Source organism: Apodemus sylvaticus, chromosome 1 (genome assembly GCF_947179515.1).
Source record: "Apodemus sylvaticus chromosome 1, mApoSyl1.1, whole genome shotgun sequence".
In the NCBI taxonomy this organism is placed as follows: Eukaryota; Metazoa; Chordata; class Mammalia; order Rodentia; family Muridae; genus Apodemus; species Apodemus sylvaticus.
Genome location: NC_067472.1, coordinates 24,879,053 through 24,899,701, shown reverse-complemented (window position 1 = coordinate 24,899,701; position 20,649 = coordinate 24,879,053). Strand labels below are relative to the sequence as shown.

Sequence of the window (20,649 nt, the reverse complement as noted above, 5' to 3'; positions counted from 1 at the left end):
CTTCATTTTTTGTTATGTATCATAAGATCAGAATGCTTACATACATTTATTATGTGTACTGTGTGTGTCTGGTGCCCCAGAAGCCAGAGGATCCCTGGAGTTGTAATTATAAGTGGTTGTGAACCATCTGATGGGAACTGAACCTGGGTCTTCTACAAGTGCAGCAAATGCTCTTAACCACTGACCCATCTCCCCATTCCTAGCCCCAGGTTTTGTTGTTGTTGTTTGTTTGTTATTTTATTGTTCTTTTTCCTTTTTCTTTTCATTTCATAGACTCTAAAGAAACACTTAAATAAAATGTTATTTTTATGAATAGGCACATGCATGGCATAAAAGACTATAAATAGGTTTTCAGAATGGTTTGCTGCCAAATGATTAATTAACAAAATTTACAAAAAGCTTTAAATTTCAAAACTGCAAGCAAGCAGAATTTTTAAAAAAATTCAGGCAAGGGATCATGGAATTTTCATAAAACTATAAGTATAGTTTTAAGTAACTCCCAGGTAATCTGTGAAGAATACAATTTTTAAATGACATCAAATGGGGATTATTACAGTTTCTTGATGTTACAAGATTATAATAAAGTTTTCACTACATAATAATTTTATCTAAACAACAGTTTAGATTTAAAGGGGGTTGCAGTGAGATAATTTATCAGGTAAATATGCTTGATGAATGGAGTTTAATCCCTAGAACCCACATAGAAGAAGGAGTCAACTACTAAAAGTTTATGACCTTCATGTGTGTGCCATATCCACACATAAAACTAGATACATGAATGAATAAATCAATATAAAACAAAAATCAAAGGGCTGAGGAGACAGCAAAGTCAGCAAAATGTTTACCTTGTAAGCACCCAAACCAGAGTTTGATACCCAGAATCCACATTGAAAAAGAAGAAAGGCAGGATGGGGCAGTGGTGGCTGGAGAGGTGGGAGAGGGTTGTCAGGATGAGGGGGAGCACTCAGGAAGTAGACAGAGGCAGATCTGAGTTCCAGGACAGACTGGTCTACAGAGTGAGTTTTAGGACAGTCAAAGCTACTCAAAGAAACACTCTTTCAATAGAAGAATGGAAAAAAAAAAGGAGAGGACAGGAGAGGGAGGGGAGGGGAGGAAAGGGGAGAGAAGAGAAAAAAGAAAAGAGCAAAAAGAAAAGAAAAGAAATGCATGCAACCAACCTCTTTATTGTCCTGAAATTAGAAATATTCTGAGTACTTTTGGCTCCAGGATCCTAGAGACGACAATAAAGCCTACAGCTAATCTAACCGTACCTCCCTTCTCTGCCCCCCTGCGCCTGCTCCTGTGCTAGCATTGGGTTATTACTTAGGATTCTTAGCATGGTAACAGACAAAACATGAAGAACAGTCAGTCAAAGCTTATATTACTGCTGTAACACCTTTAGCATACAGTAATGTAGAGATCTCAGACAAGCCCTGAGTTCTAGCATTCTTTCTTTAAATCCTTCCTTATACAGCATAAACTTGATGAATGTGCATATATGTAGGCAAAACAATTAAACACATAAAAATTAAGACAAATTGTTAAGAGAATACTTTTCAATACCCTCTCCCCAAACACACACACCCAAACCCTTGGGGCTAGAGAGATGGTTCAGCAAGTAAAAGCAATGATTCTTCCAGAGGACTGGAGTTTTATTTCTCAGAAACCACATGGAGGCTCACAAACACCTGGCTCACTAACTCCAGTTCAGAGGATCCAACAGTCTTATGGTGTCTCTGTGTACCAGGCACCAAAGTGGTAAACAGACATACATTCAGGCAGAACACCCAAACATTTTTTTTTAATTAAAAATTTTTTTTTAATTAAAAATTTTTTTGCAGCCTTTCTTGTAGTTACGGATCAAGTGAGGTAATATAAAAGAGAGGTCTTTGGAAATGTTAATTCTATACAAATACAAATATTATATAGAGAATAAAACATGCTTTTGTCATACTGTATAATTAGAAATCTTATTATATTCTGTGATATAGAAATGATACTTAAAAGTAACAATTCTGAGATATTACTTGGGTTCATTTTATGTTAGGAACTATGACAAGCACTCTAAAGGAGGTAACTACTATTTATAGTTTGTAGATGAGAGAACTGATCAAAAATTAAACTCCCAAATTCTAAGATTACATGGCTCACAGTAAGCTGTTTATCTCAGATTCATGTGGGAGTCTGAGTGACTTTCAACTTTCACCTAAATTTGACAAAGAAAGAAATGGATTGCTTTCCTACTTTTAAATGTGAAATAAGCTTAAGTACAGAGGGGGAAGGTGAGCCTGATGCCTGCGTTCCTGTCATCATGTTCTTGTGTCAATTCCTGACGTGCCCAGCTGGCACCTTCAGTAATTAGCAGTAACTCGGTGGGGAAATAGCTCAGTATATTCTTGTAAAGATGGCTTTATTGTTTGCTCTGTTTTTCTGACTATCAACTTTTTTTTTTTGTTTTGCCCATAAAACTGGAAGACTTTAAAAAAAAGAATATGTTACTGTCAAATGTGTAAAGACACATGTCTACTATTATAGTATCATAGAATTCTTTTCTTTTTTTTTTTTAAAGTTGCTTATACCTCAACCTATGTCCAATAATGAAAGCTTGAGGCTTGTTTTCATTTTCATTCCTCCTTAAAGATTTATTTTTATTTATATGAGTATACTGTAGTTGTTTTCAGACATACACCAGAAAAGGACATCTGATGCCATTACAGATGGTTGTGGACTACAATGTGGTTGCTGGGAATTGAACTCAGGACCTCTGGAAGAGCAGTCAGTGCTCTTAACCACTGAGCCATCTCTCCAGCCCAGAATTATTTTCAATGCCCTGCAAGTCACCTTGGTCCTTCTCATTATTCTTCCTATCATAATCACTGGTCTTGTCCTGTCTGTTCTGCATAGTTTTGCATATGTAATATAGTTTATATATATTACAGAAAGTAAACTTAAATGCCTATTACAAAGTAATGACTAGGTTCCACAGTGGATGGAGCCCAGTCATTACTTTGTATTAGGCATTTAATTTTACTTTCTGTCCATGTCTTAATAGCTTATTTTTAAGGGTATCTAATACTGTTATTGTCTTGTTGTACCCTAATTTATTCATTTACTGATTGATGGACACCACTGCTACTTTCAAGTTTTGGTAGTACATACATAAGGCTTTTATAAAGTAGTACACAGGTTTTTGTGTAGATGGATACTTTCTTCTTTTCTATGGACAGATATTAAATACTAGACTACTAGACTATACTATAAGAATATGGTTAGTTTTGTAAGAAACTTATAAGTTGTCTTTCAGAATAGATGCACCATTTTGCCTCTTCATCAGCAATCAATGCTCCACATCTGGCCAGCGTATAGAGTCATTTGTGCTTCTCTGTAGGCTGTCCTAATATAGGATGGTGGTAATTTCAGGTTGTAACATATGTGAAACATTGTCTTTCTTTGTTTCTTTGTCTTTCTGTCACAGTACTGTGGACTTAATTCAGGGTTTCACACATATAAGGCAAGCATTCTAGCACAAACTATGTCCCCAGCCTGGAACTGTATGCACTCCTCTCCCATTGGGCCAGGGTCTTTCTAATAGCCCTGGCTGTCCTGGAACTCACTATATGGACCAGGCTGTCCTCAAACCCACAGAGATCTGCCTGCCTCTGCCTCAAGAGTACTGAGATTAAAGACATTCAACACCATGTCTAGTTTTTTAGAACAGTTTTAAGTTGACAGAAAAACTGAAGATAAAGTACACTGTTCCTATTACCTTAATTTCACATTGTATACAGCATCTCCCACTGTGAACACCCTGTATGGAAGAATAAGGCAGTCACTATTACTAGTGGATTTGTATCCGCTGAAGTTGATGGTTTCCATTAGGGTTCACCCTTGGTGTTACACAATCATCACCCTTGATAGTATACAACCTTTGGGCTTGATAAACCTGTGTTGTGTATGTATAATTATGTAGAATAGTCTTACTTCTCTAAGTATCTTCTTTGCTCTACACATGTATTCTTTCCTCCCTTGGCTGATTTGAATATTTGCAGCATATAATCATCAGCATTTGTCACCTTAGACAGCTAGTATACTTCATAGCACATTTGACTTGTCATAAACACAGGGCAGACATCTTCCTCTAGAGAAGGAATTTGGTGTCTACAGGTAACTGTTTAGACTGCCAGTGATTGAGCTGAGAGTAAGAGAAAAAGTCAATAATACTATTCTGGTACCTTGCATTATTGATGAGTATGTAGAGTTAAGGCTTTGATCTTTTGGCACAGCAGCAGTGATCTGAGCATTTCCCAGGTTCCTAATAAAGCATCGATGCATGATGATGTAAGTAACGACATTGCTGCTTATGGCTTGGTCCTGTACTTCCAGGTTATTTGTGGAAAATTTGATGTTAGGATAATCAATTTCCCCCTACTTCCCTGTGATTATAGGATTGTGTAATTTTCAAGCCATTGCAATAATAACTCAATACTTATTTGATCTTATCAAAATTTATTACCAGTTGAATCTTTTTGATAAAGCTTATAGTCTTTTTTTTAATGACAGTGTTTGTCTTATTTGACTTTTTGTTCGTGTAAGCTAACTTCCAGGAACTACATGTCATAGCTCTGAATCTGTTTTTGTTTTCAGAACTCTTCATCTTGGCTTATACCTATCCTGTCAGATATGCTGCGACACATTTTTCAGTTTTGTGTTTTAGAAAGCAACCAGGAAATTTTGGATCTCATTCACAAGGTACATGATGCATCTATCTATTTCTCTTCCTAACAAATTTGTAGATATAATAACAAATTACTATAGTATTGAGAGGTTTTAATGAATTAAGCCATCTAAGACATTGAAGAGTCCAGTAATCTACAGGATGAACTAGAAAGCTAGATTTTGCATGTGATTTAAACTGTCCCTGAATTATAGTAAAGTCAGGTAATGTTTCTTTGTTTCTTTCTTTTGTTACATGTCCTGTTAAGCAAATGCTCTTTTTTTTTAAATTTTATTTTTAATAATACTTTAATTTTAATTTGTGTGTGTGTTTGAGAGAGAGAGAGACAGAGAGACAGACAGAAAAACAGAGAGAGAGAGAGAGTATGTATGTGTTCACTTTGTCAGTGTCTTCAAGACAAGGTCTCACATAGCCTAGGCTGGCCTGAATTTGCTGTAGATCTGAGATTGACCTCAGATTCCCAGTCCTGTTGCTTTCATCTCCCAGTCCTTGCAGATATGTATGCGCATGCCTGGCATAACTTGTTAATTTATCAACACTTATATGTTTATATGTCATAAACTAATGATTATATTAGTTTGATTTGATCATAAAGTATCAAATATTGTATTGGGTTTTGTTGAGTAGATCTACCTGGGTATCCTAGGCTGGCCCTGAACCTGTTGATCCTTGTGCTTCAGTCTCTTGAGTGCTTTATAGATGTGTACTGTCATGGCCAACTCTTACATTCCTTTTTTGTGTTTTCGGGACATGGATTCTCTATGTAACAGCTCTGACTATCCTGGAATTCACTTTGCTGACCGGCTGGCCTTGTACTCACAGAGATGCTCCTGCGTCTGCCTCCCAAGTGCTGGGATTAAAGGCGTGCACCACCACACCTGCTTCTAGATTCCTTCTTTAAAACCTTATATTTATTTATTGGGCTGGAGATTGGCTCAGTGGTTAAGAGCATCATCGCTCTTACAGAGGACTTAGCATCCACATGTTAGCTAATAATTTTCTGTAACTCCAGTTCTAGGCAAATATGACACTTTCTTCCTGCCTACATGGGCACTAGGCATAGATGTGCACCAGGCATACATGTGGTGCTTATTGCAAAACACACATAAAGTACACATATTAAAAAATAAATTTAGTCTAAAACAAACCACAACTTCTATTTTGTGGGGGCCGGTGCTAGTTTGAGGGTGTGTGTATGTTAGGGGATAGCTTTTCAGGAGTTGGTTCTCTCCTTCCATATGGGTTCTAGAGATTGAACCGAGATTGTCAGGTGTGGCATCAACTGCCTTTACTTACTGCCATCTTCTTGGCCCCCGTCCTTAAAAACAACAACAAAACCAAAAAACTTCCCTTTACATTATTTTATGTAGTATATAATCCATGAACAAAATTGGTATTTCAAAGTAAACCTCTATGTTGACTTTTCAAATGAATCTCATTGCTATTTCTTAATCCTTCCATTCATTTTTCCCTAAAAGTATGTTAGCACTTAATAGAAAAATTGGTTTCAAAAAAAAAAGAAAAGAAAAAAGAAAAGAAGAAAATGAAAACTTGGTTTCATAGTCTCCTTTCCCTTTGTAGGTCTGGATGGAGCTGTTGAGCAAGGCTTCAGTTCAGTATGTGGTCGCAGCTGCTTGCCCGTGGATGGGTGCTTGGCTTTGCTTAATGATGCAGCCCTCGCATTTACCCATTGACTTAAATATGCTGCTAGAAGTAAAAGCTAGAGCCAAGGTATGTGTAGAGAAACAGAAGGTATTTCTATGTTCAGCTCACTACTACTAATACAATAACTGTTTAAGAAACTTGTATTTATTGTATTATTCTAAAAGTATCTTCATTAACATTAGTTAGAAATTCTTCAGCCTCTGATAAAACTAGACAGTAATTATTATCCATTAAAATTTTACAAAAAGAACTACATTTTACTGGAGTTGTAATAATATTTTTGTTGTTTCCAATTATATTTTATTGATTAGTCTTTACTGATTTTTCTGTTTTTCCCTCTAGGAAAAAACAGGTGGTAAGGTACGGCAAGGTCAAATCCAGAATAAAGAAGTGCTTCAGGAGTATATTGCAGGTGCAGACACCATCATGGAAGACCCAGCTACCAGGGATTTTGTAGTTATGAGGGCCAGGATGATGGCAGCTAAGTGAGTATTTACCAAGTATCAGGGAATGAAAATTCTGGCTAATTGCTTTAAAATTTAACCAGAAGATTTCTGGCATGTTAGTTGGTCTTCCTCTACATTAAGCAAAATTAAAGCAAGTAAATATTTTTAAGTTTCTGAAGTTTTAAAAATATAATTTTGGGTTAGAGGTATAACTCAGAATGTTTGCCTAGCAAGCACACGTCTCTTGATTCCAAACACAACATGAACAGTGTGATGGCGTACACCTGGAGTATCACTTGAGAGGTGAGGGCAGGGAGATCAGAAGTTCAGAGTCAACCTCAGCTACATAAAGAGTTGAAGGCCAACCTGGGGTATATTATACCCTGTATCGAAATCAAAACCAAATACCTCTTGTCTATTCATGAAAATAAGATGAAAGTTAAGTTATGGTTTTTATGGGGAAATTTATGGCTTTAGCAGATAATTTCTACATGTGGCCTTTTCCTCTCTTTTAGGTTGTTAGGAGCACTCTGTTGCTGTATTTGTGATCCAGGTGTAAATATGGTAAACCAAGAAATTAAACCAGCAGAATCCCTTGGCCAGTTACTGCTCTTCCATTTGAATTCCAAGTCTGCTTTACAGAGAATTAGTGCTGCATTAGTAATCTGTGAATGGGCTGCTTTACAAAAGGTAAGGTATATTCCTAAAGTAATAAAGGCAAATTTAGTAAAACCAATTTCCATTAGCATTTAGGACTATTTATTACTTACAACAAAAAAGTAAAAACAATTTTTTAATAAAAAATTAAGTTATGGGAAATTATGCCATATAATATTGAACATTGTTCTCCATTTACTTTTAATTTGATTTTTTTTCAGCACCTCATTCATATCTGAGACTACTAAACTGTGTTCATATTTAGTATTTGTCCATCCCTTACAGTCTATTATAAAAGCTCTCTGTGTATAAAAAGAGTGTGTATAAAGAGTCAGGTCATAACCTGACTGTATATATGCAGTTGGTTGTTACTTTTAGGTAGCACATTTTTAGTGCTTTGGTTTTTGTTGTCTGTCTGTCTGTCTTGTCTGTTTTGTCTGTCTGTCTGTCTGTCTGTCTGTCTGTCTGTCTATAGAGGGTTTCTCTGCATAGACTTGGCTGTTCTGGAATTTGATCTGTAGACCAGGCCGGCCTCCAAATCAGAGAGACCCACCTGTCTGCCTCCTGAGTGCCGGGATTAAAGGTGTGTGCCACCACCACCAGGTCCGTACTTTGTATTTTGGAGTTCTGTTTATATGGATAGTAACAAGGGGAAAATTTTTGGTTGCAAGGAAAACACCACATTTAAATTCAAATCTTTGCTTCCAGATTCCCTTCTAGCCTTTTCAACTTTAAGCTTCTCTAAGATGTACAATTTTTGTGTAAGACATGTTTCTGTAAATCAAAGAAACTTCCTGCTGGTTTTGTTTATTCCATTGACTGGAATTCTGGAAATTTAACTGTCTGCACTTGCTGTGAGAGTTGCTTGTTACTGCCTCTTAGCAGTTTGTCAAAGCGATGTCTAAAAGTAATTGAACCATGCTTTATTGCAATCGAGACCCCGCTTTGTCTCTGGAAAGAAGCAAAGCTTGTCTGTTTTGTTGTCAGGACACCATGTGCTGGAGAGGCAGTGATGCTGTGTTTTTGTGCCTCTCAGACTCAGCAGCAAGTGTTGACAGTTCGGTTTCTGGACCCTCACAGAGCTTCTCTGGATTTACTCTGTGAAGCCCAGGCTGATCACCCAGATCCCACAGAACCCCTCATGGCTCACCACTGAGGCCATTGCCCCTGTTGTTGGGGCAGGCAACAACCAGAGAGAGTGGGAAGGGTTAGTTAAATTTGGGGGCAGGTAAGTAGCTTTTAAATTATATCCATTTTTACAATACAGCATGTGAAGCTGTGGTTGAATTGTTAAAGATATAACAAATTTTGAACATTTTTAGTGCATGCCAGATGTTCTGATTGATTTTTATAGTAATATACTTTTAAATGTCTGTGGTATTTATATATACATATTTTGAATAAATTCAGAGTATACTAAGAATAATTTGGTTGAAAATTAAATGGAATTTTAGTAGTTACATATGCATGTCCTGTAGTCATTCAAATTAAAATCTCAGAGTAGTTTTGATGTAATACTTTTCCTTTGTGTAACTAACTATTCTGGAATATAACAAACTATAGATTCGAAATCAGTGGCAATGTAATATTTGGTTGTCTGAAGTGAAGGTTTATACATCTCTGCCATTATGTTTGTATGTTTTGCCTAAATCTTGTTATCTATTGTATTTTAGGACTGTAAAGCTGTTACCCTAGCTGTGCAACCGCGCTTACTTGATATCCTTTCAGAACATTTGTACTATGATGAGATTGCTGTTCCGTTCACACGTATGCAGAATGAATGTAAACAATTTATATCATCGTTAGCTGATGCACATATTGAAGTTGGTAATAGAGTAAACAACAATGTTTTAACAATAGATCAAGCTAATGACCTGGTGAGTAAAGAAGTAACTTTCTTCATTTTAGAGCATGAAATAAAGATTAGGAATTTGTCATGTGTCACTACAGAAGCATACTAATATGTTGAATCTCTGGAATGTATCCTGCAGCTCTTGTTCTTTAGAAATATTATTTCCTTATACTGAGTTTCTTGAAATTAAGAGAACAGAAAACTGTTTAATACACCTTACTGGAAAACTTGTGAAGTTTTGTCACTTCTCATTGTATCCTAAGATTGTAGAAGATAAGAAGGATTGCTTTAGTTTCCTGGATATTTCTCTTGCTGGTGTAAGAGGAAAAGATTTAGACATAGAAGTAAAAGAGTAAAGCAGTTCTATGGCCTTGGGCACTTGTCTCTGTCTTAGTGCTAGGTTGACTTGGTTCTTAGGGTCTTACTCATCTGCAAGTCAATAAGCGGTGGTGGCTGTGCACGCCTGTAATCCCAGCAGGGAGGCAGAGGCAGGAGGATTTCTGAGGCCAGCCTGGTCTACAGATTGAGTTACAGGACAGCCAGAACTATACAGAGAAACCCTGTCTCCAAAAAAAAAAAAAAAAAAAAAATCCCAAAAAAGAAAAAAAAAAAGCATTGGTTAAATGATAGGATTGATTTGGAGTTATTTGAAAGCTTTCCCTCAGTTTACAATAATTGCTGAAGGCTGACAGCATTGTCTACTTAGGATAATGTTCAAATTTTTAAGTTTAACAATGATCTCTAAGTCTCGAGCATAACTCCAGGTGAACAAGATAAAGTGCACAGTATAAGTCAGGGGATTTGGTTCTTCTGTGATGAACATGGCATGGTCATGTACCTATAATTTAAAACCTTTTATATTTTATTTTGATAGAAATAAGATGTCATGTAACTTTTGCTTTCATAATATATACAGCATTATCCATGTTGTCTACCATGTCAGTAATTTATAGGTCTCAAAATATTAAATTCCTAGCAGGATATAGTGGCAAATACTACAATCCCAGCATTCAGGAGGCTGAAGCAGGAGGATGATATAGAAGCAAGCTTGTGCTATTTGGTGAAACTGTCCCCCTAAAGAAAACAACAAAAAACAAATATCTGTGAAAAGTTGTGCTTTTTAATGTTTGTTTACTTTTGTGATCAATAATTAAATTACACCTTTTTAAGAAAGCTCTCAGTAATTGTAATTGGGGGGTGGTGGTTGAAAACAGGGTTTCTCTATATAGTCCTGACTGTCCTTGAACTCACTCTGTAAATTAGGTTGGCCTCAAATTCAGAGATCAGCTAGCTTCTGCCTCCAGAATGGTGGGAATAAAAGCATGTGCCACCAATGCTTGGCTTATCTTTGCTATATAAGCCTTTACACAATCATGATATATAGTAACTTATTCAAAAGATAGGAGGAACCCAAATATTAATCAACTGATATAAATAAAATTTATAGAAAGAGTATATTCAAAAGTTAAATATTGCTTGACAGAAAATATCATTACATGCTACATTGATGAACCCAAAGAATGTTGTTCTGTATGAGAAAACCAGCAAAAGACTTACTTATTGAGATTTCATTCATATGAAATAGCTAAAATAAATCTATTTGTAGCTGGGTGGTGGTGGTGTACACCTTTAATCCCAGCATTTGGGAGGCTGAGGCAGGTGGTTCTCTCAGAGTTCAAGGTCAGCCTTGAACTGTGTGTGTGTGTGTGTGTGTGTGTGTGTGTGTGTGTGTGTGTGTGTAGAAGGGAAGTTGGTTTAATAGGACTGGGGAAGTGAGTGATTGCTAATGGTTATGAGTCGTTTTCGGGAGATTTATGAAAACATTCTCATTGTTGAGAGCCATAATTCTTAATATACTAAAAATCACTGAATTATGTACTTCAAATGATTTAATTTATAGGAATTATATTTTAATAAAGTTAAAATGATGAAGAACAGTCTTTTTAATGAAGCTTGTAAAATACCTATTACAGCACCATTGGGCCTTATACAGTGAATACTGTACTTTGGTTTGCGTGAGTTTGTTGTGTTTCTTCTGGTTTTTAATCTTTGTTTGTTTGTTTGTTTTCCTAAGACAGGATTTCTCTGTATATATAGTCTTGGCTGTCCTGGTGCTCACTCTGTAGTCCAAATTGCTTCTGTGTTTGTGGAGTAGAGAAGTAGTTTGAATTTTGTTATTCCTCAAATTAACAGTTTATATTTGTTTATAGTTTCATGTTTTACCAGTTAGATGAAATGGAGTATTTAATGGTAATTTTATTTCTCTTAAGAGAGCGTATCTTTTCTTAAAATATATAATGTTACTGTTAAGAAATACTGAGCTACACTTTTAGTTGAGCTATTTTAGCCATTTATTTAGCTTACTAAATATTAAAACAATACTTGATACTGTGAGACTTTCGCAAGTGAAACAGAAAACTGCCATTTACAAGTTCAGAGTGCTGGGATTATTGTAATTAATGATTTTTCATTTCTTTTTTTTTCTAACTAGGTAACTACTGTTTTTAATGAAGTCACATCAACTTTTGATTTAAATCCTCAAGTGTTACAGCAGTTAGATAGTAAACGGCATCAGGTCCAAATGACAGTTGCAGAGACGAACCAGGAGTGGCAAGTGTTGCAGCTGAGAGTGCATACCTTTGCTGCATGTGCAGTTGTGAGCTTGCAGCAGCTTCCAGAGAAGCTAAATCCTATCATAAAACCACTAATGGAAACAATTAAAAAAGAAGAGAATACACTAGTGCAGAACTATGCTGCTCAGTACATAGCTAAGCTTCTTCAGCAGTGTACAACAAGGACGCCATGTCCTAATGCAAAAGTTATTAAGAACCTCTGTAGTTCTCTTTGTGTGGACCCATACCTCACGCCCTGTGTAACATGTCCTGTACCTACACAAAGTGGCCAGGAAAATTCTAAAGGTATATGTCTAAACCTTTATTTGCATAGAGAAGGAATTGACCATTTAAATTTAGTTTCATTGGATTGTAGGTACAATTTAAGCACAAATCTGAATCCTTTTAGAGCTACTCTCTCCATTTCTTATTCTGTATGAAACAAAGCTTGATAATAACAAAATTGTATCAGTTTGTGTATTTGCTAGTCAGCCCTCTTATATGCAAATGAGCCATCCATATAAGAAGTTAGCCAAAGTCTGTGTTCAGCCTTCCTTAACCTCGAAAGTCGCTGTGCAGCTAGAAAACTAGTTGTATCAAATGTTAATAATTAATTTCATTAATTTAGTGCCATATTATGATGTGAGTAGTCTATTTGATAAATAATACTAAATAAACAAATTTTCTATTTTTATTTTATTTTTAAGATGTATTTACTTTATGTATGTGAATACACTGTCGCTCCCTTCAGACCCACCAGAAGAAGGCGTCAGATCCCATTACAGATGGTTATGAGTCACCATGTGGTTGCTGGGACTTGAACTCAGGACCTCTGGTAGAGCAGTTGGCACTCTTAACCTCTAAGCCATCTCTCCAGCCTCAAATTTCCTATTTTTATTTAGAAAATTTATATGGAAAACAATTCTTTCATTTAGATGGTCTCAGAGATAAAAATAACACTGGTGTAGTAACATGACTAAGTCCTATATTATTTTTAAATTTTATGATTTTAGATTTATAAATTTTAAATTATATGATTTTTATGTATGATTATATTTAGATTTACAAATTTTAAATTAATAAATTTAATTTAGAAAGCCTAAATTATTTGAAATGTAATTATTATTTGAAATGTAATAAGCTTACAACTTTAGCAAACAAATGAGAAGGAAGAAAGTTCCTTGTATAATATTAACTTAAAAGTATACTAGGATCATCTTCCTATGTGAAGAGGTGGTGAGTGTTTTTCTGATTTCATGATGGTTGCGAATATTTGATATTAATATTTATTCCTGGGCACTATCATTGCATGTGCTATTTTTCATTGTTTTTTACTCTAATAACTTTCATTGTGTTTAATATGTCTTAATTCAAATAGACAATTTTGTTACATTTCATTGTCTAACACAACAGCATCCTCTGTAAAAATTGAGGCCTCAGTGAGTTTATAATTACATTATGTCTCTTTAGGAGCAGGAAGCATTTGCTCACCTATATTTTGATTAAATGGCTTTTTTCCTTATTAGGATCAAACTCAGAAAAAGATGGAATGCACCATACTGTCACCAAGCACAGAGGTATCATCACACTCTACAGGCATCAGAAAGCAGCTTTTGCTATCACAAGCAGGCGAGGTCCTATCCCCAAAGCAATCAAGGCTCAGATAGCAGATCTACCTGCAGGAAGTAGTGGGGCTCTCCTGGTTGAACTTGATGAGGTAAATAGTCCCCTTCCCCCACCACCACCATGAATGCTTTAACTGTTAAATATTTGGTTTCTAGATTCAGAACTAAGTTGTTGCTAGCTACTACTTGGGCTGAGGTAGGAGAATTACAAGTTTGAGGTCAGACTGGGAAGGAGGTAGGACGGAGGATCAAATTAATGTATAAGAATGTAGATAATATTTCAGGACAGGGAACACAGGCAGATGCTTTGCCCAAAGACATAGCTCTTACAGTAGTATATTAACAGTGGGATGACTATTCCTGTTCTTTTATTTTTTATTGTAAGACATGGACGCTTACCTGGCCTCCACCGTAAACTGTTGGTGCTAAAATTATGTGGTTTTGTAAAATGTGGGTCACGGGTAAGTTTCTCATGGTTTCATCTCTGAGACTGCTGTTTTTTGGGGGCAGTGAACATTTTAAAAATGTCACTGATGACTGTCTCTAGAAATAGCATATGCCTCTCTATTATTGTATTTTTGTGTTAGACTAAAAAAAAAAAATCTAGTTAGGAGTTTTAAGCCTGTGTGGAATTTATTATTGGAAAATAAATTACAATTACAGTGGTCATAAATAACATCCAGCAATTGTGTTTTTTGATTAATAGAAGCACTGTCAATTTTTAGATGGTGACTTTAAAATCCTTTTGATTAAATTTGTAATGTATTATGCTTTTTTCTAATATTCTTTCAAAATTGGATTTTAGGGTCAGAAGCCATACCTGGTACAGCGGAGAGGAGCTGAATTTGCCCTGACAACTATAGTGAAGCATTTTGGTGCTGAGTTGGCCGTGAAGTTGCCGCATCTTTGGGATGCTATGGTCGGCCCATTGAAGGCTATGATTGACCTAAATAATTTTGGTATGCATTCATTTAAGTCAGTTCAGGGTTTTGAGTATGTATCACATATCCTTTTAAAACAACACTGCTTATCCCTTTTTATCCTAGACTAGCATGTAAGCTTTAAAATAGCTGATAATGTCCATGCTATTCTATAGGCTTTCCCCCTATTCTCTTATATATTTACAAATTAATTTTGAAATGCATTATTATTTTAAATCTCTTTGGATGCTTTAAGTGCAGTATTTGATTACTTAAAGTCACAACCATTTTTAATACAAAAAGCTTTGTTGCCATTTGTATATTAGCTGAGGGGGTACTAATTTTTTTTTGTGGACTCTAGGTTCTAAAAATTAGTTACAAAGTGATAGGACTTTTATTTGAATAGATGGAAAGTCCCTCCTGGAAAGAGGTGATGTTCCTGCTCAAGAACTGGTGAATTCCTTGCAAGTGTTTGAAATAGCAGCAGCTTCAATGGACTCTGCACTTCATCCCTTGGTAATTAATATGTGTTGTGCTTTTTTCAGATAAAATAAATTGTCTTGTTGAGTAATTTTAATACTTCAAAAATACAATTTATGTTGCTACTAATGGCATTTTTAAAAATATGGTATAACTAGTTCCTTATATGAGACTCATGAATTGGGTGCAGGAATGAAAACCCAGCATAGAAACTTGAACCTTGTGGAAAGAGTTCTGGAGCAAAGGAGATGGAGGAAAGAGAAACAAAAGTGTAGGCTGTTTAGATCAGTCATAGGTAGAGCTCCTCACAAGGAGGAGCTCAGGCAGCAGGACGTCTTCAGGATAGGGGGAGGGGGAGGACATCACCTGCCAAGGAGAGACTGGTCAGTGGCCAAAGGGACACTGGAGTATGTTGTTAGTGTTGGCTTTTACTATTGTACTTCTGGCTAGAGTTTTCATACAGGGAAGACAAATGCAGAAGATTATTTGGTTTTAATTTTTTAAAAAAAATTTATATATCTACATTCAAGATGCACATTGCCATTTGTTTCACACAGTTTTATCTTTTCTCTGTAACTACATAACATTAAAATAAGATTCATAAACGTCAATCTAGGAGATAGTGGTTAGGAATAAAACTATGTACTTGTAAAGAATTTCTGATAAGCTGTAGCAGCCTGTGTCAGTTTCCCATTTCTTAGAAGACAAGATAGAAGGATTGCTTGTGTATGTTAGTTTGAGGCCAGCATGGACAGCAACAAGTTCTCAATGAAAGCTCTCCCATTGGTCATTAGTGAAGAAAGAACTTCACCTCTGTACCCCTGTACTCAGCTGAAGTGTGAAGCTGGCCTTCACTTTTAAATAAGTACTTGGCTATTATTGGTAGCCTTGATGTTCTATGCAATGGACATTTAGCAGTGAGGTGCTGTTGCAGTTATAATGTTGTAGTAAGCCAGAACTTGGAAATACCTACCAAAAACTAAAGTATGGTACCTAGAACAAAATCAGAAACACTGAACTCTAAGTATTCCCTAGTAAGTAATGTGTTTTTTTTTTTCAATTATTTTTAGCTGGTACAGCATTTGCCTCATCTCTATATGTGCCTTCAGTACCCCAGCACTGCAGTGAGGCATATGGCGGCTCGTTGCATAGGTGTCATGAGTAAAATAGCTACCATGGAAACAATGAATATCTTTTTGGAGAAGGTACTTCCTTGGTTGGGAGCAATTGATGACAATGTCAAGCAAGAAGGTGCAATTGAAGCACTTGCCTGTATCCTTTATTTTGCCAAACTTGAAAAATCGATTATATTTTATTATTAAAATTTCATATAAGAAGTTTAAAGAATTGCTTAAAATAGTTAACTTTTTAACATGCAAAAGTACTTTTATATAATTTTAAACTAGTAACCAATCTGTTTATCTTAATGTTTCCTTTGTATTAATTAAATACTTGGTGAGTTATATTTACCGTAAATGTATGTTTCCAAACTTTGTTCATTATTTTTCAGGGGAAAATTAATGAAATATATAAGATAATTAAGCTCTGATTTCTCTTCAGATTGTGTAAACTTCTGCCTTTTACTGAAATAGAGCAAATCTAGAAATGTGCTACAAGCTCTTAAAGGGCATGGCAGCCATTGGTTAATTTGGAATGTGTGAATCCCATGGGTCAAAGCAAGAAATGTGGATACGGTCAGATCAGAAAATTCTGCTTCTTCTGGTTCAGCATTTTCACAGCCACAGAGATTGGGTTTAGTATATCCAGGTGGTGATTTTTATGCTCTTGGTGGGAAATTGAGAATTAATCTTTGTGTGATACTGAGTTGTCCCATGGAATCTGACTTCCTATTCTGACATTTTCAGGCACAATGCATGCAAATAAAATACCCAAACGATAAGATTTTTTAAAAATTAAAAAGTAAATACACACACACACTCAGATTTGTCCTTGTACCATGTGCATGCCTAGTACCCATGGAGACTAGAAGAGGACATCAGATGCCCTGGGACTGGAGTTACAGATGGTTGTGAGCTACTATGTGGGTTCTGGGTATCAAATCCAGGTCCCTTGGATTGGTCCCACTGGGTCATCTCTTCATCCCCAGCTTTTTTTTTTTTTGTTTTGTTTTTTTGTTTTTGGTCTTTTGAGGCAGGGTTTCACTGTGTGGTCCTGGTACTCACTGTATAGACCAGGCTGGTTTTGAACTCAGAGATATGCCTGTTTCTGCCTCCTAAGTGCTGGGATCAGAGGTTTGTGTCACCACTGCCTGAGTTTCGATTTTATATTTTTAATTGTGATAGTTACATAATGCTTTTAAAAGAGTTCCAACATGCAAATATAGTTAGGTTTGTTAACAGAAATCATTACATTGAGCCTGGCAGGATGTTGAGGTAGAATTCTACTTGAGGTAGAATCAGAAGGATCAAGAGTTAAAGGCCATTCTTGACTTTTTATAGGATAACCTGTCTCAGAAAATAAAAGAAAGTTAAGTGGTCAGGATCCATGTGTGAAAATGTCAAGAAAAATCCTTTTTTTAATGAAGTTGCTAGCACAAGAAGATGTGTCCCAGGAACTATTGAGATTTCCTTGATGGCTTGCTCAGGTGTCATGGAACAGTTGGACGTCGGCATTGTTCCATATATAGTCCTTTTAGTTGTTCCTGTATTGGGAAGAATGAGTGACCAGACAGATAGTGTGAGGTTCATGGCTACTCAGTGCTTTGCAACACTGATTAGACTGATGCCACTTGAGGTAAGTGGGAGAGATTGGGGTCCATGAGTTTAGTGTTTTGTATAACCTCAGAATAGTAACTTTTTATTTTTAAAGATTTATTTTGTATGTGTGTCAGAGCTGTATGTGCCTGTGATAGAGGTCCAGTCCTATCATGAGACCTCAGGCTGCTGCACTGTGGTGTGTCCCAGCCTCAAGAACAGCTTTGTTAGTGTAGTTTTTAGGTCTCCACGGGTAAAACAGGTTTTAAAAGAATAATAATTGTATGATGATCCAAAGTTAATAACTGTAAATATTTTGGATTTAATTTTTTTTTTATGGTACTAGGGATTGAACATAAGTCTTGTACAATGGTAGGTAAGTGTTCTACTAATTAGCTACACCCCTTAGCACAGAAATACCTCAAGCATAAGATTGGCCAAGAAGATGACTTAGTGGCTAAGAGTACTTGTACAAGAATGTGGACCTGAGGTTTGAGTCCCCAGCACTCACAGTCACTCTGACACTAAGGGACAGGGACAGGAGGATCACTGGGTTTGCTGGCTGTCTTCCTTGCTCTGGTTCAGGTTCAGTGAGAGACTGAAGGAATGATGATGTTATAGACACCTGGTCTCTCCCTTTGACCTTTGTGCAGGCATAAATACACACAGTCTGTCAAATCAATATCGAAACCTAAGGCTGGATATGATCAGGGCATGTTTACAAGCATCAGAGTGTGTCAAAGAATTTAGTAGAATACTGATGTGTTTAAATTATTTAAGGGAACAAAAGAAGTATTAGCAAACAGTTAAACAGCGTCCCCCCAATATATAATAATTTGAAAAGGTCAGAGTGCTTTGTATATATTTCATAGATGTCTCATGCTCAAGGGTGAGATTTAATAGCTCTTTCCATTTTCACCAGCCCAACAAGGGCCTTCCTAGATGAAGCTGTCTGGTGAGTTATAAATGTCACTAGGGCATTTGGTGCTCTTGCTTAGACTCTTTCTCAGGCTCAGGCGGTGTTGCACTAAATTGTACATGTGTTAGCAAAATGAATACAAGGCACAAGTCCTTCTTTGTTATAAAACAGAAAAATTGGGGGGATTTATTAGAACTTTTATATACTGTATTTTGAGATTCAATATCTGAAGACTTCAGAATACTGTGAAGTTGATAGTGATTAATAACAACAACATGGAATGTAAAGTAGGCGACATATCTTTGTTTTTTTTATTAACACTTGTTACAAATTAAAGTCCTTACTATGTTTTCTTTGTCTAATTCTTCAAGCACTTTTAATTATCATCAAGTCTTTATATTATTTTTAATTACATTTTTCTGTATGTATGTTTGCCTTCTTAAAACTGAAATTATTTTGATTATATTTTAGGATGGAAAATTTTAGTAAATGGCATGGACTGTCTAGTGAGATCCAGGCCTTTTAGATAACCTTCTCTTCCCTACCCCAGCCCCTACAGAAAGAACAAGGCGGTAGTTAGCACAGAGAGGTTCTCACATAGCTGACCACAAATTCTCTGTGTAGCTGAGCATGAATTTTTTTTTTTTTTTTTTTTTTTTTTTGCTGAGCATGAATTTGAATTCTGCCTTCAACCCCTGAATGCTATGATCACACAAGTGTAGTTTTGTGCAATGCTAGCATTGAACTCGGGGCTTTTGTATGTTCGTCAAGCACTTAACAAATGAGCTAGCTATGTATTACTCTCAAGTCTAATTTTAATACATCTTAAAAACCTATTTTAGGCGGGCATTCCAGATCCTCCAAACATGTCAGAAGAATTAATCCAGTTGAAAGCAAAAGAACGACACTTTTTAGAGCAATTGTTAGATGGGAAGAAGTTAGAAAATTACAAGATCCCAGTGCCAATCAATGCTGAACTCAGAAAGTATCAGCAGGTAAGTTTGTGAATGTGAAGTCACTTTTTCTGTTTGACGCAGTAAAGTCTTAGGTTTAATGTCCTATTTTAATTTATCTAGGTTCATACAAAATCTTTACAAGAAAAAGATTCTTAGGCTCTGCTTACATTTATCGTTTTCCTTTCTCTACCCAATCTTTTAGGATGGTGTGAACTGGTTAGCCTTTCTCAATAAGTATAAGCTTCATGGAATTCTGTGTGATGACATGGGCTTAGGAAAAACATTACAGTCCATCTGCATCCTAGCAGGAGACCATTGTCAGAGGTAATAAAAAAATTTCAAAATAATGGCTCTAAATCCTGATCAATGTAAACAAATTGCTTATTTGTTTTTTTCTTTTGTAAAGGGCTCAGGAATATGCAAGATCGAAATTGGCAGAATGTATGCCACTTCCTTCCTTGGTAGTTTGTCCACCAACATTAACAGGTCATTGGGTAGATGAAGTAGGTAAATTTTGCTCCAGAGAATATCTCAATCCATTGCATTATACTGGTCCTCCCACTGAAAGGATAAGGTAAGAGCCGTGGGACAAAAAGGGTCATAGTTTTAAGTCTTTTGGAAACACAAAATTTATTAAAATTGAATTACAGTTAGCTCTATAACTAGACCCATAGAGACCCAGCTTAAGGAAATGGTGAGAAGGTACCAGTGAGGCCCCCGAATGAAGGGCGTGAGCACTCTCCACCCATCACCCATGTGCCTCTGAGTCTGAGAAACGAGTAGCAGCCATGTCCGCCCTGTGTGCTCTCCTGAGGACCTTGTGGCCACCGCACCTCTTTGTTTTTTTATTACATCCTTTACATATTTCCCCGTTTCCTTTTCTTCTTTGCTTTCTGTATCCATACTTCAGGTTCATAGTGGCTGTTCTAGACAGACTACTGTCATGGCCACAGTGCATTCTCAGGATCACCCTCTCAGCTACTGGGTCTCTCTCAGCCCGTGGCCCATGACCAACCTCTTTTTAGTTGCATATCAGATATGTACATTACAATTTATAACAGTAGCAAA

The 20,649-nt window shown here is 36.3% G+C and overlaps 1 protein-coding gene across 2 annotated transcripts in view; it reads left to right on the top strand.

Annotated features, from left to right (window-relative positions):
- The window catches only part of Btaf1 (B-TFIID TATA-box binding protein associated factor 1), an 84,766-nt gene that overhangs the window by 44,279 nt on the left and 19,838 nt on the right, over positions 1-20,649 (top strand). For both annotated transcript variants that reach the window (XM_052186651.1, XM_052186652.1), the window contains exons 15-28: positions 4,645-4,749; positions 6,317-6,466; positions 6,743-6,885; positions 7,362-7,536; positions 9,177-9,380; positions 11,847-12,273; positions 13,494-13,684; positions 14,398-14,551; positions 14,919-15,028; positions 16,063-16,264; positions 17,598-17,746; positions 19,468-19,620; positions 19,784-19,905; positions 19,988-20,155. In XM_052186651.1, the coding sequence (XP_052042611.1) occupies positions 4,645-4,749; positions 6,317-6,466; positions 6,743-6,885; positions 7,362-7,536; positions 9,177-9,380; positions 11,847-12,273; positions 13,494-13,684; positions 14,398-14,551; positions 14,919-15,028; positions 16,063-16,264; positions 17,598-17,746; positions 19,468-19,620; positions 19,784-19,905; positions 19,988-20,155 (2,453 nt within the window). The remainder of the gene's footprint in view (positions 1-4,644; positions 4,750-6,316; positions 6,467-6,742; positions 6,886-7,361; positions 7,537-9,176; positions 9,381-11,846; positions 12,274-13,493; positions 13,685-14,397; positions 14,552-14,918; positions 15,029-16,062; positions 16,265-17,597; positions 17,747-19,467; positions 19,621-19,783; positions 19,906-19,987; positions 20,156-20,649) is intronic.